General features: G+C 34.8%; 1 protein-coding gene across 2 annotated transcripts; it reads left to right on the top strand.

Annotated features, from left to right (window-relative positions):
• The first annotated feature begins 5657 nt into the window (after positions 1-5657).
• Positions 5658-14436, top strand: LOC133797610 (probable glutathione S-transferase parC). Of its 2 annotated transcripts, XM_062235566.1 has the most exons (3): positions 5658-5762; positions 13325-13674; positions 13801-14436. In XM_062235566.1, exons 2-3 carry the CDS (start codon positions 13357-13359, stop codon positions 14143-14145), a joined length of 663 nt encoding a protein of 220 aa, XP_062091550.1. In that variant the 5' UTR covers positions 5658-5762; positions 13325-13356; the 3' UTR covers positions 14146-14436. The 2 variants fall into 2 exon arrangements, with proteins under 2 accessions (XP_062091550.1, XP_062091549.1); XM_062235565.1 differs by lacking the exon at positions 5658-5762 and having other exon boundaries at positions 13175-13674.
• The last annotated feature ends 1898 nt before the right edge of the window (positions 14437-16334 follow it).

The raw sequence follows: 16334 nt of genomic DNA, 5'->3' as shown, positions 1-16334 counted from the left end.
TGCACTTCTTCATCAGAAGCTATAGATGTTCATATCTGTGATTAACACTCCCACTCAATTATACTACCGAGTTCCCAAGATGTAAGTATGGGCTAGTCCGTAGGGTAAGCTGGTAACGAACAAGTCAAAGAACTCAAATAATACAATCAGTTAGAATATTAACCACTCAGAATTGAGATTGAATTGACCTATGGTCAACTATATGATATGACTAGAATAGATAATAACGGTATGTTTACTTATCTTATCAACTGTCAATATCTGTCCAGTCCGATGTAACAAATACATCCGATCTTATCTACTTTGCTAATATTCTGGAAAGAACATAACACTATAATGTATAAGTAGATCATATCGTAGATTGGCAAGTCAGTGTAAATCCTGGGCACTGACTAATCTTAGGACTAACTTATTTTGAACATATAATCATATTTATATTCCACTGTGATTACGTCACTATAAATAAGATTAGCTATATGCTCGGGATTTAATAGAAGTTTATATTAAACAAATAATCATGAAAATAAAACATGTGAGCAAAGTAATTGACCAAGTCAAAAAATGATTTCTATTCTTTTATTGATAATAAAATGAGATTACAAAGAATTTGGGTTTTAATTAGGGCATAAAACCCCAACAATGCCACCTGTCCAAACCATCTTCAATTCCCCCCCAGCCCCTCCATGGCTCCAGCGTCCAGGCTTCTTCAGCTTCACCCAGCGGCCTAAACAATTCTAGCCCAGGCCCAACGCAGGAACAGCCCTTCAGCCTCCTTCAATGTACCTTCAGCCCAAACAAAGCCAGTAGGCCAAGCACTCCCATACGCCCAGCGTCCCAGCCGAGCTCCCTTCAGCCATGCGCCCAAACAAAGCCAGTAGGACCATCTGAAGCTCCCCAACGCAAGTCAGGCCCATCCAAAGCAGACCCACTCTCCTCCAGCCCGTTGACCCAGTCAACCAGCCTCTCCTTCAGCTCTAGCTGCCTACGTGGCGCCTCCCCATTGGCTGCGGATTGGGTCAATGGACCAGCTGCACTAGCCACCTTCTAGCCCAACTTTTGATGCACTTTGGGCCATGAACCTTCTATTTTGAGCTTTAAAGCTCATCTTTTTTGTGTTTTTGAAAAAGAGCATTTTGACCATGCACCAAAATAACTAGGTTAATATTTATAATAATATTTGATTTTTCAAAATCATATTTTATTATTAATATTTCAGATTATTTTGTAAACTCCAAATTGTTGTTTAATTTCTTCTTAGTCATTTTCTCCCTCTATAAATAGAGACTCGTCTTTCACATTTACCATGTAATTTTTAGGTAGCAAAACTCTACCAAATTTTAGTCTCATTTCTCATATTTTCTCTCTAGAATTTCATGAGAATAGCATAATAAGCTAACCTTCTTAGGAAGGTTAGGATGATCCTATATGCACTATGACTTTGTTTGATATTTTTTATTCACATTGTGCTTAAAGTTTATATATTTGAGTGATTTATTTTCTTTCATCTCTATTCCTTCATCTTGTTATGTATATTTATGTTTACTAATAGTATATAGATTTTGTCAAGCACTTTCTATGTATCATCAAATTAGTCAAAATAATATAGATAATATATTTATCATTTTCTCCGTCTCATTCATATATATTTACTTTTGCTAAATCTATATAAAATTAGTCATGCTCTTTCTATGTATTTTATAAATAGTAAAAGTAATATTTGTGTTAGGTTTTATGTTCAATCTTTTATTGCATTATGACCAATGTTATAATGTCATTTTTAGATTTCTCATAAGATTTATCTCATATTTCTATGGTAAAGAATAGTAATCACTTGAATACACTTTTGTAAAATATATTTGTTAAATCTTCCAAATGAATAGTTGGGATGTGAACTATCCATTTGTATAATTTTTGTGAATCAAAGATCCAAATAAATAAGTATGCATATTGGTGACTCTTGATCATTCCTATTTGTTACCTATTGTTACATCACACTTTAATCTATCTTTATTTCTAATCTCTAAATCTAAAAAACAACAAAAATATTAATTGTTTTATTTTTCTCATATTATTTATCTCTAAACTTTATTTATTTGCCTCCTTGTGGAATCAACTGCCCGATCTATACTACAACCACCGCTTAATGGATGCACGTTTTGGGCGTTAAGTACTAACCAACTACCCTAAACGGCAAAGTAACAATATTTAATTATTCAATACTAGATAAAGGTAAAACAAAAGTTTTATTAATAAGTTTTACTTTCTCTCAATACATAAATATAAATATATATGAGTAGCATGTGGTAAAGAGTTATTAATAAGTTTTGGTTTTAATTTTTTTTTAAATATTTAAAAATCAAATAAAAATTTATTTTAAATTAAAAATTATTAAAAAAATCTTTTTAAATTCATTTTAAATATGTAATTTATTAAAAATATATAAAACAAGAATAAAATAAACAAAATAAAGATTGTGTTCATCTTCGAACCTATTATTCTTCCCAATTGTGGTTATACACTAATTATCATACAAATAAATCTAAAATTAAAAAGAAAATCATTATGCTTAAAAATTGAAAATCAATTTTCAAAGTTTTATTTTCATTTCAAATTTTAAAAAAAATATATTCAACATTTGAGTTGAGGAGGACAAGTTGGTTCGTAGCTGAAGTGCAAGGGGTTAAAGGCCCAGATTTTGTGGTCTGGGATCTGGATTGTAGTGGAGGGCACTGAAAAATGGTACATAAATAGCGGAGATATGAGATAGGGGTGAACAAGCTGCATCTCGGATGGCTAAGAGCATCTACAATGGGAGCAACACTAAAAGTGACTTAAGTGGTCTCACCATAATTTTTTTAATAAATCTAACCAATAAAAAAAAATATGAAAGCAATTCACCTATTCACGTTGCCAATCTCTTTTTAAAAAAATCTCCTCCACCTCATCCACCTATCCTACCATTGACAAGCAATTCTCCTAACAACTCCCATTGGAGGTGCTCTAATTGGTCTCTGACCCTCTAGTTTGAATTGGAGATGCTTATCCTTAGCTTTCAGATAAGTTTTGCCTTAAAATACACTTTGAAGCCAAATGAGTTTCCACAAATGAAATGTACACCATCCCAAATGTATATTTCATTTGGAAAATAAATTACCTTTTTTTTTTCCTTTCCGAAGTACCTTAACAATGCATAATCTCTTTTAAGTTTTAATTTTATGTTAATGTTATTTTTTTTAAGTTTTCTTTATTTAATAAATTTGAATTTTGTTTATAATTTAATTAAAATAATTATTTTAAAAAAATGATTATTTCAAATAATTTTTAATGTTTGTTATATTTTAAAGGGATATTTGCAGCGAAAATACTTAAGTTTTTTAAATTATAACACTTAAATACCTAGTTCTTTTTTTTAGCGGCTAAAATACATTCCGTCACACTTTCTTGGCATCCGTAGGTACCTTGCCGTTAACTGCCAAGTAAGCACATATGAGGCAACTTATGATTGGTCCACGTTATTTACTATTTGATTTTTATTTAAAAGATTCATTTTAAGATTCAAAAATTAAATAAAAATATTTTAAATTATAATAAAAATTTTAAAATAATTTTTTATATAAAAAATTATTTTAAATTCATTTTAAATATTAAAATTTAAAAACATCACTTAAACTTAAAATTAAACACACAAATTCTTATTATACAAAAAACAAACTTAAATTCTTATTATACTAAAAGTAAATTTATATTCTTCAAACCCTGTATGACATGGATCCATGTTTGGAAACTAATTGGTTCTGTTAGTCTATATTTCAATGTACATGCATATGAAATTATATATAACCTTGTACAAAAATTAACTACACTTTGTTGCTAAATCCGATAATCCTTATTTATGTTGCAAAGTAATTAACTCAAACTTTCTCTCTAATGTTTTTTGGTATCAGATTCAAGGTTTTTTTCTTAATCATCACAAAGCCTTACATATTTACCTGACGGCATCAACCCAACACGGCTTTCTCTAACCTAGATCCATATGAGCCTCAAGTCTTTAAGCATCCCAGTGGCCACATGAAACCCAATCTGCCATCAACCGACCTCTCTCTTCTCTAGTGATTGGCATCAATTTTTCAGATTTGGTTTAATTTGATGGGTTTCAGGCATTTTCTTTAATGGTCAACAGACTCATTTTTTTTCATGACTGGCTTGGAATGCGATAGATCTGGGCGAAGCATGAGTATAGGGTTCAACAACTGGGATAAAGTGCGACAGGTTCTGGCCACGATGCCTCAATGGGGTGGGTAAAGAAGGCTTCAAATGAGGTGGGTGACGGAGCTTCAGTCGGATGGACGACAGATCTGGTGAAGAAATGGACCAATTTCTATACATTTGTGAAATTCAATCTTGTTTTGCTTACTTAGGTTGATAGAAGGGTGCTTGGAAATGGTTGCAGATCTGGGTTTTGGATTCAAACTTGGCTAAATTTTTATTTGTATGTATTGGAATATAAAAGATATTTTTTGCTTAATTTATGGAAGAACATGAATATTTTGATTTGATTTTGTTTTAATCTTGGCTTGTTTGATTTATGAGTTTTGGCGTTATGTTGAAGAAGATGAACTAGTTTGATTTTTTATTTTTATTTTTTTGAAAAAGTGGGTTTAATTTTTATTTTTAAAGGATGTTTTTAAATTTAATATTTTAAATCATTTTTAAAATTGTATTATATTTCAAAGTGTTTTTATTTAATTTTTTAATCTTTAAATAAATTTTTTAAATAAAAATCAAATAATAAATAATATGGACCAATAAGAAGTTGCCACGTATGCGCTTACTTGTTAGTTAACGGCAAGGTACCTACGGATGCCAAAAAAATGTGACGGGAGGTATTTTAACTGTTAAAAATAAAAAATTAGATATTTAAGTGTTATAATATGAAAAATTTAAATATTTTCGCCACAAATATCCATATTTTAAATAAAAGATAAATATTCTGAACCAATCAGAAATTGCCACTTTTGTGTCTACCTGGCAATTAATGGTGCTATAATGTGATAAATTTAGGTGTTTTTGACACTAGTTTATAAATATATTTACGTTTGATTATTCATTTTTATTTGACTTTTGTGCTCAGAGAGAACTGATATTCATCCTGATTGAATTGCAACACAATCCAGACGGAGAGTTTTTAATTTTCCACGTCACAATCATTTCTTCCATTTGCGTATTTGATGACGACGTAAGAACAATTATATTGTTCAACGACATATAATGTAGTTAAAGCAACCTAAGCCCAAGTCTTAAAAAAACTAATAAGAAGAAGACCAGCTCACCTGAGCATAAATGAATCCTATATATACCTTGTTTTTATTATTGATTAAATCAAATTAAATTATTATTTGTTAACAAAGTAACTGATTAAGAAATATACGTTTGGTTTAAAGATAATTTCCTAATTATTGATCATTAGGCCCCACCCACCACCCCAGAGGAAGCAGTTCGAGAACATTCAGGTCCCATGTAGAAAGTATACTATATATGAACAACGTGAGTAATGCATCATGTAGTAGAATATACGGAAAGAAAGCAAACTCTAATTTTAACACCTCATATCTCTCCTATCCTTCCCTTATATATACGAAAAATAACACTCCTTTGTTTCACACTTCATCGAGGAGGTTTGGCCTGACAAAGCTCCTTTGCTACCATCTGATCCTTATAAGAGAACCCAAGCAAGGTTCTGGGGTGACTTTATTGACAAGAAGGTACGTTTGTTTTATTATCAATACTAAGTAGATGCAACGCCACCAAATTTCTCGTAAAAAAATACTAATAATTTAGTAGTAACATATTACCACCACATGAGTAAATAAAAAATAATTTTGTTAGCGATAACTCGTTATCATTATTTTTGGTATGTAATTATTTGATATCTTCTGATCTTATAAAGTATTGTTTTAGTACAATAATACTTATTTGGTAAACTGTATTTTAAAATCACATATATTTAGAATCTTATATTTTAAAATCGTACATATTTGATATCATAAATAAAATTTAATTAATAAAATTTTACCAATTTAATTAATCTGTTCTCAATTATATAAATTCCAAATTCAAATTTAATTATTTAATTACATATAACTGATGACAGCTTGGTCATATTGACAAAATTTAATTTATTAAATCCGAGTCTAGGGTACTGTTGACTGTGTTTATAGCCAACGACGTGAGAACGTCAATAACGACAAGCCTTCAAGAGAATTTAAACGACACAGATGGTTTAATCAAGAAAAGTAAATAACACAAGAGATTTTATAGTGGTTCAGCCCCGATTGTCGGTAATAGCCTAATCCACTTAGAGTTGTGATTTATAGATCTGTACTCAAGATCAGATGGACTGAGCCAACTGAGTTTCTTCAGTACAGATTGCAAAAATACAAGAGTTCTTTCAAATATCAGCACTTTCTCTCTCTAGAATACTCAGACCCAAATTTCTCTCTCTAGAAAGAAGAAGCAGAAGAAGCCCCTCTCTAATCCCATCAGCCCTCTATTTATAGGCTTAGGGTCATACAACTGATATCCCTAAGAATCGGGATATTTTATTATATTTATTACATTTAAATTACAAAGAAACATTCAAAATTCAAAATGTAACAAACCCCCATTTGTGGGAAGAATGAGAGATTCCCGCATATCTTGTTGAAGTTGTTTTTGGAGATCTTGACTTAGTCTCCTCTAGCTAGTTGATCCACCTCCTACTGACCACCCATGCAAGTGCTGGTCGAACATGTGCATGGTGGTAGGACAAACATTTGTTGGTCGGACGTGCATGGTGGTAGGACATGCATGGTGGTAGGACATGCACTCCTCTAGGCTTTCCTTGGCTCAAGGTTATGTATTCATGGCTCTCCTCGGACCAAGGTGGTCTGAGGCAATCTCCATGGACTTCTCCTTGGTCCAAGGTCCCTTGGTTTCTCTTTGGACTACATCCTTGGGGTCTCCTAGGACCACTCTCTTGGGGTCTCCTAGGACCACTTTCTTGAGTTCTCCTCGGATGCACTCTCCTTAGCTCTCCTAGGAGGCACTCTCCTTAGCTCTCCTAGGATGCATTCTCCTTAGCCTCCTAGGATGCATTCTTCTTAGCCTCCTAGGACGCACTTGGCTTGGTTATGACATCTTTCAAGCAGTCCAAATTCTTCGTCAGTCTACCAAGTCATTTTATCACAACTCTGAGGAGTCAATGTATTTATTGACTATTTAATGTGTCTTTTACGGACCATGTACTGCCATTTGTCACCTCTATTGCCACATCATTGATCTCCAATTTTTGGGTATAACAGGTACAAAAGATGTATGAATTTTATTTGCCCTATAAGCATTATTGAAAAAAAAGTATCAAAATGATACTTTATAAAAACAAAAGGTACATGTAAGAGTTTGTAATAAACTGGAGAAAAGTTTTGACTGAAGTCTCAACCTCTTCAATGAGGTCAGAGAATGTATTTATATTGATCAGAAGTAAAAGATAACAAGAAAAGGTTATAACCGAAAATAACCAATTCAACAGATTAAAGAATTACAGGAAAAGAACAGCTAACTAATCTTTAGCTGACTTTGAGCTAACTAACTAACTAAACAACTGAAAAGAAGCTGTTTAAGTAATGGCTGAGCTAATGGCTCCAATACCCCCCCTCAAGTGGTACGGAGGATCACGAAGTAGCAACTTGTCGACAAAGCCAGTGAAATGAGGAATAGACAAAGGCTTAGTCATTACATCGGCCGTTTGATGCGCGGAGTCGACATATCGCACGTCAAGAAGCTTGGATAAAACTCGATCTCTGACGAAGTGAATGTCGATTTCAATGTTCTTGGTACACGCGTGAAACACTGGGTTGGAAGCTAAAGAACTGGCTCCCAAATTATCACACCAGACAATGGGGCAACTAGAAGAACGGATCTGAAGCTCGGACAGTAATGACTCAATCCATATGAGCTCAGAAGTGACTAAGGCAAGAGCACGGTATTCTGATTCCGTGCTTGAACGGGCAACTACGGTCTGCTTCTTAGAAGACCAACTCACTAAGTTTCCACCGAAGAAAACACAATACCCCGACATGGATTTTCGATCATCTAAACTGCCAGCCCAATCAACATCCGCATATGCTACAAGAGAGAGATCAGAGGAAGGAGTGAAGCATAATCCACGATTCACAGTACCAACCAAGTAACGTAGAACACGTTTACATGCAGACCAGTGATCAGTGGTGGGATTTTTCAGAAACTGACTAAGTTTATTGATGGCAAATGAGATATCTGGTCTTGTTAGGGTGAGGTACTGCAGAGCGCCAATGAGACTACGATAAGGCTTCAGATTTGCAAGTGGTGTACTTGATTGAGCTGTTAACTTTGTGCTGGGGCACATAGGAGTCGGCTGGGGTTTCGAATTGATCATGTTGGTGTTACGTAGTAAATCTGTGACGTACTTTCGCTGATGAAGATATAAGCCACTGGAATCTCGAAAAACTTCAAAGCCAAGAAAGTAAGAAACTGGACCAAGAGTTTTTAAAGCTAACTCAAGATGAAGGTCAGTAATGAGTTTATGGATGTAACTACGATCACCACCTGTTATGAGAATGCATCTACGTAGACGAGAAACAAGATCAGTTTACCATTACGCCGTTGGTAAAACAAACTAGTGTCAGACCGAGAGTTGTGAAAACCATGTCAAAGAAGAGAGCTTTTTAGTTGATCAAACCAAGCCCTCGGAGCTTGTCGAAGACCGTAGATTGCCTTCTTTAACTGACAAACATGAGTGGGAAACTTAGTGTCTTCGAAACCAGTGGGTTGTTCCATATAAACATCTTCCTGTAGAACACCATTTAAGAAGGCATTGTTTATGTCTATGTGTTGAACCTCCCAATCATACTGAACAGCAAGAGTGAATACCAAACGTATAGTGCATGGCTTGATAACTGGACTATACGTATCAAAGAAGTCAAGACCTGGAACTTGCTGAAATCCACGAGCCACCAACCGTGCCTTATATCGATCGATAGTCCCATCTGCATGATGCTTTACTCTAAAGACCCACCTGTTACTGATCACCATCATATTTTGTTTGTGAGGAACCAAAATCCACGTTTTGTTTCTCTGTAAAGCATCAATCTCTTGCTGCATGGCCTGCTTCCAAAGAGGGTTAGTAATAGCATGTTTATATGATGTTGGTTCAAAATCATTTAATGCATGTGAAATATATGCTTTAGGTTTGAATGTACCAACTTTGGAACGGGTAACCATTGTGTGTTTATTGACTGGGGCAGGAGGAATAGGCAAAGAGTTTTCTATATCAGAGATGGGAATGAAAGTGGGGTGATCAGTAGTAGGCGACTGAGAAGGACTAGTAGATGGAGAATTATTAGGGACTGGAGTTGAGGCAAGTGACGGGGTGGAACTAGAGGAGACTGTAGGTATAGGTTCAGGATGTTGGGGAGGAGGTGGACAAGAGTCGAGATCTGGGACTGTGTAAACATTTATGGGAGCTATGACTGTGGAAGATTGAACTGATGGAGCCTCTGGAAATAGTGATGAATAAGGGAATTCAGTTTCGTTGAAAGACACACTACGGGCAACATAAATTCGGCCAGAGGGATTTAAACATCTATAACCCTTATGATGTATACTATAACCTAAGAACAGACACTTTGAAGATCTAAAGGATAATTTGTGCTGTTGATATGGAGTGAGAAGAGGATAACAGGAACAACCAAATACTTTTATAGTATTCTAATCGGGTTGTTTTTGAAACAACTTGAAATATGGTGACTCATTTTGTAAGACAGGGGTAGGGAGTCTATTGAGAAGATATGTTGCAGAGACAAATGCCTCCCACCAAAATTTAAGAGGAATTTGAGCCTGTGCAAGGAGAGTAAGGCCAATATCGACTACTTGGCGATGCTTGCGTTCAACTTTGCCCTGTTGCTGATGCGTATGAGGACAATAGTGACGCCTAGAAATGCCAAGATCAGAAAAGAGTTTATACAAGGGTTTATACTCCAAGCCAAGATCCATTTGAATTGATTTTATTTTAACCTGAAAAGTACGTTCAACATAGGCATTAAAGCTCTTGAATATTGAAGATACATCAGATTTAGCATGCATGGGGAAAATCCACATATAACGTGTATAATCATCAACAAAGCTTACGTAATAACGATATCCATCAAGAGATAAATGGAACGAGGGTCCCCATACATCAGAGAAAATCAACTCAAAAGGAGAAGAAGTTTTATTGATAGAAGATTTAAAGCTAAAGTGATGAAGCTTGCCAAGTTGACAAGCATCACAGAAGCTAACATTATTACATGAAACAGTGGGATCTACTAAAGAAAGAACTCGACTAAAGCTTGGCTTGGAGGGGTGACCGAGCGTTGGTGCCAGATGTTTGAAGCCAATGACCTAGGAAGAGCACGATTACTAGTGGTGGTGCAGTTGTAGGCCGAGACATTTGAAAGAGGAATTGACTTAGAGGCATAGGTTGAACTGCGAGTGTCTTGAGGTGGTGGAGGCCGAATGCTAAGCTTGTAGAGGCCATCAGTTAAGGTACCCCTGAGTAGAACTTGATGGGTTGTCTTGTCCTTAATAAGACAGCAAGAAGAGTCAAATTCAAGGATTATATTATTATCCTTTGTAAACTGAGAGATGCTCAAAAGATTTTTGGTTGCATTTGGTACATGCAGTATATCATGCAAATGAAACGCATTTTTTAAATGTGATGCAGTAAATGAAGTTGAACCAATATGTGAAATATGCATGGAATTACCATTACCCACTAGGACTTTTGACTTGCCCTTGTAATCTGTTTTGGTGGACAAATTTTGAAGATCAGAGGTGATGTGGTTCGTTGCCCCCGTATCAAGATACCAAGAATCAGGTGCATCTTCATTGTAATGTGATTCTGTAATATAGGCCTGAGCATTGTCCGAAGCAGAAGTACTCGGAGAAGTGGAGTCAGGCGAAGTAGAGGGGTTAGGAGAAGCACCTGTAAAGTTCACATCAAACCTGTGATAGCACTTGAGTGCAATGTGGCCCATGCGTCCGCAAACTTGACAAATTGGCCGAGGACCACGATGAAAACGATTCGAAGGTGCACCACGAGTACTACGTCCACCAAAACGATTACCTTGACCCATGTTCCTGTTGTTGCCGTGCATAGAAAGACTTGCCATATTTGCTTGAACAGAGTCGAACATTGAAGAAGACTGTTGAGCCAAACGCATTTCTTGACTGTGAAGACTGAAATGCAAGTCGTGAACTGTAAGGGTTTCACTCCGATTGGTAAGTATTGCAACTGTGGATTCAAACTCCGGGCCAAGTCCGCCAAGAATATACAAGCAGAGGCTCTCATCCGAAAGTGGTTCTCCAGCAGCAGTGAGGGCATCAGCATAAGATTTCATCTTGAGAATATAGTCATCTATGGAGGAGCAGCCTTTCTTGGTAGACTGTCAAAGACCCTTGACTTGCAAGATACGTGCTTTTGACTTCGTGACAAAGATTCTAGCAAGAATGTTCCAAATTTCTGAAGAGGAGCGGCAATGGATGACATGTCCGAGCATGGAGTCTGTGATGGAGTTTAACAACCAATGCATAAGAAATTGGTCAGTACGAACCCACCGAGAATAGGCTGGATTTGGTTCAAGATCTGGGAGATGAGTGGAGGGTGGGAGATTTGTGCCAAGAAGATAACTATCCAGATTGAAGGCACGAACTGCAGCAAGAACGAGACCTCTCCAGTATATGTAATTTGTACGATCGAGTCGGAGCTGAAGCGGAAGAAGTTGATTACCATGGAGGGCTACTGGATCGACGATGTTGGAAACGGATGGTTGAACGCCCGTGGACGGAGAAGAAGACGGAGAAGGATCGTGAGTTGCCATGGAGCTCTTGATACCATGTAAGAGTTTGTAATAAACTGGAGAAAAGTTTTGACTGAAGTCTCAACCTCTTCAATGAGGTCAGAGAATGTATTTATATTGATCAGAAGTAAAAGATAACAAGAAAAGGTTATAATCGAAAATAACCAATTCAACAGATTAAAGAATTACAGGAAAAGAACAGCTAACTAATCTTTAGCTGACTTTGAGCTAACTAACTACCTAAACAACTGAAAAGAAGCTGTTTAAGTAACGGCTGAGCTAATGGCTCCAATAGTACAAAATGAGTAAATTCTCATTCTTTTATTATAAATATTAATTGGTTGCAACACCCCCTAAATTTCTATATAAGCACTGGAACGTGACTAATACGCCTATATGAAACTATATTATATATCACATGGTTGGAAACATATTGATAGTTTTGGGTTGTATCAACATTGCATTATTAATTATATCCCAGTACTGAAAGATATATTTATATTTATAATATATATATATACCTATATATGAAGATGATTATGTATTTTAAGGTATTGTGTGTAATGATATTATATATAAGGTGTTTTTTTTCATAAATATTCTATAATCTTTAAGATGTGCGCTTTCACGATCAACTTTAACAGCTGGTCAAGAGGTTTATTTTTTAAATATAAGTATAAATTTGCTGATATTATAAGTACATACGTTTTTGCTAGATATTATAATCTTATGGTGAGCAAATTACAGATTCTACCCAAAAACACAAAGATAGAGCCAAAAAAGGATAAAACACTCAGTATTCAATATATTATGGTCGCGTTTGATAACACTTAAAAAAACAATTTTTTATTTAATTAATTAAAAATTTGACAATTAAATATAAAATATATTTAGTAACTCTATTTTTATTTATTATTTTTTTAATTTTAATTAAAATTTATTAAATTTTAAAAATAGAATTTTTTCACTTTCAAATTTTTTTTAAACAATTTTCAATTTTTCCTTTCTTTTTTCTTTTATTCTTCAAACCAATACTTTATATTGTTAAATAAAAAAAAAAAAAAAATTATCAAACGCGTTTATTATTTTTTGTTTTAAAAAAACAAAATAGTTACCAAACATATTTTTATTTTTTAAAAATAAATAAACAAAAATAAAATTATATTTCTATTTTTGTGTCTAAAAAATTCAAAAACAAACATTTTACCAAATGGGCTTATATTCCTTAAAACTCGACAAATTTTGCTAAAAAACAAAAAGAAGAGTTGTTTCTACGGTCTCCGCTGCACATATGATGTCTCATCTATATTATTAATCTTATCTTATAACTAGAAGAGCACTTTATCTTTGGTTCTTGCTCCCTTCACAATAAAATTTCTCATCATTTCTTTTCATTATTGCTTTTAAACCAGCTAGCTAGGTGTTTGAAAACATATTTATAGCTATGGCGGATGACAAGCTGATTCTGTTGGATTTCTGGGCAAGTATGTTCGGCATGAGGGTCAGAATATCTCTAGATGAAAAGGGTATTGAGTACGAGTATAAAGAACAAGATCTGTTTGACAAAGGTCCCTTGCTTCTTCAAATGAACCCGATTCATAAGAAGATCCCGGTTCTCATCCATAATGGAAAACCGGTGTGTGAGTCTCTTATTATTTTGCAGTACATCGACGAGGTTTGGCCTGACAAAGCTCCTTTGCTACCATCTGATCCTTACCAGAGAACCCAAGCAAGGTTCTGGGCTGACTTTATTGACAAGAAGGTACGTTTGTTTTACTTTTGTTATTCTATAATCTTTAAGGATCATATAAGACTGAGAATGATTTGTCATGCAAATTAACTTGTAATTATCTTGTCAAATAAGCAGATCTAAATATTCATTATGCAGGTGTATGATGCTAGTAGGAAGATATGGGCCACAAAGGGAGAAGAGCAAGAGGCAGGGAAAAAGGATTTCCTTGAAGCGTTGAAGATGTTGGAAGGAGAGCTTGGAGAGAAGCCATACTTCGAGGGCGAGAGGTTTGGATATGTAGATGTTGCTCTAGTGGGATTCTACAGCTGGTTTTATGCGTATGAGAGTTTTGGAAACTTCAGCATCGAGGCCGATTTCCCCAAGATCACTGCTTGGGCCAATAGGTGCCTGCAGAGAGAGAGCGTCGCCAAAGCTCTTGTCGATGGAAAAAAAGTCCACGAGGTTATTGTCGATTTGAGGAAGAGCTGGGGAATCGAGTAGAGAAACTGTGCGTTTTGCTTTTCTTTTCTTTCTAATAATTGACGAAGCGAGGGAGAGACTAGAGGTGGCCCTGCCCCTGCCCCTGCTCCTTTTTTAAAAATAAAGATATATTTTACATAATTTCTAGTTGACATTACATAGTAATGTTCGTTTTTTTTGAATTTGTGTTTATTTGGATCCACGGCGCTAGCTTGCTACATTCACTATATGACAGTTTGGTGTGATGTTCAAAGCTTATTCTGTAATTCTGTTGCATTTTGTCATGGAATAAAATATTAATTAAAGATCTCATTTCTTTAATGATACTATTAGGGATAAATGAATAAGAATTAAAAAATAGATAAGCTTTTTAAACCAGACTGTAGAAAAGGGATTACGTGAAGTTATTTACTTGATTTTTATTTGTTAGCATAAAAAGCCAAACAATGTAGAATAAGTTAGTGGACAAAATCTTATAGTGGAGTAAGTTAGTGGACACTGTCCTATTATTATTTGATTGACAGGAAATAAGATACAGAAAGACGGTCTGCCATCCCTTGAAAGAGTTAACAATTTTTTTTTATAGAAGTATTTCTTGAAAGCTTCAACATGTTCTAGAAGAAGACAAAATGACAATCAAGAGGGACTCATCTTCATCAACACTCTGAAGTATCCACAGGTTACCAGCTACATTGTGGTAAGTCGGCCTAAACCTGTCTCCTTTCCCATCAAAACTCAATGCCCTCAAATCGCAAGTTCATCCAGCTTATGACGGTGATATTGGGATTCCCACAGTGTTTGCCTCATCCATTAGTTGACAATTTATACGAGTACTGGAATTCGGTCAAATCTTGTTGATTCTTGAGGAAATTAATTGCTCTCAAATTATAATCGTTTGTCACCATCTCTATGGTTGAGGGTACTTTACTTTCTTCGTAACTTAACGACTTAGACACCACCTACAGCTCGTCAATACGTCAACGTTCCGTTACCGAAATATGAAAATGATAACAGGGCGAAGATGAGTGTGGTTTCCAGGTTTTAGGTGCATCGGGTTAGGATTTTGCGAGTTTCGGGTAGGGGAACTTTGGTAGAGAAATTATAGTAAATGACATAAAATAATAGCATTAAGAAGCTAATGTCATCATTTTTAAAATTGTAGAGAAATGATAATTTTACATTATTGATTACCTAAATTGTAATTTTTTATAATTTTTATTTATTTATTCAGGAGTTTATGACTTTAATATAGTGGTATATGTATATTAGTTTTGTTTAATTACTTTTTATTTTAAAGTTATATTGATTATTTTTTTTGGGAAAGTCAGTAAGTATTATATTGCTCAAAACCAATTACAAATTACAACTATAAGCCAAGACCAATTAATTACAAGCTCTATATAAACCCTCCACCCAATCTTTATCTATCCTAGTCAAAGACTTTGTATTTGTGTATTGTATTCTATTACAAACATTATAAGCTATGTGATTAACTATAACTTTGACCATCGGAAGTTTATGGTCCCAAACAACACTATTTCTACTCTCCCATATGAAATAAAGCGTGGCTGCCAACACACTTGTAATAACTCTTCTTCTCCCTTTTGAAATCTTTTGCTTTTTGAGGCTAGTGATCATAGAATTAAGGCTGCTCCTCCTCACATTCCAACCAATCCAATTGGTAATTTCCATCAAGACTTTCTTGCTAAAACAGCAAGAGAAAAAAAGATGACTATGGGATTCATCTTCTTCTTCACACAAGGAACAAGCTTTATTAACCTCTATGCCAAACCGAGATAACCTATCTTTAGTTGGGAGTCTTTGTTTCAATGCAAGCCAAATAATGATCCTATGTTTAGGAATACAAAATCTATCCCAAAACAACTTATATTTCCACTTTCCAAGAGGGGGCTGCTGCATTTTTTGATATAAATCTGCTATAGAAAACTGATATAGCTGAAAACCCGTCTCATCAAAAAACCCTTTCAACTTCTCCTTCACTTGAATAATCCTTTTCCAATACCAACTTGTGTCAAGAGGGACATCATAGCCCCACCAATTATGGTCCTTAATATATACCGAGTTCACTCACTTCACCCAAAGGTTATCTTTCTTGGAAGAGAGAGCCCAAACATGCTTCCCTAAAGCACAAAGATTTTTTAAGTTATATATAAGTTGTTGGTATATTATTTTTCAACTAATACATATGT

Source organism: Humulus lupulus, chromosome 8 (genome assembly GCF_963169125.1).
Source record: "Humulus lupulus chromosome 8, drHumLupu1.1, whole genome shotgun sequence".
NCBI lineage: Eukaryota > Viridiplantae > Streptophyta > Magnoliopsida > Rosales > Cannabaceae > Humulus > Humulus lupulus.
The sequence above is the reverse complement of the archived record's forward strand: the minus strand, read 5'-3'. Positions and strand labels throughout refer to the sequence as shown.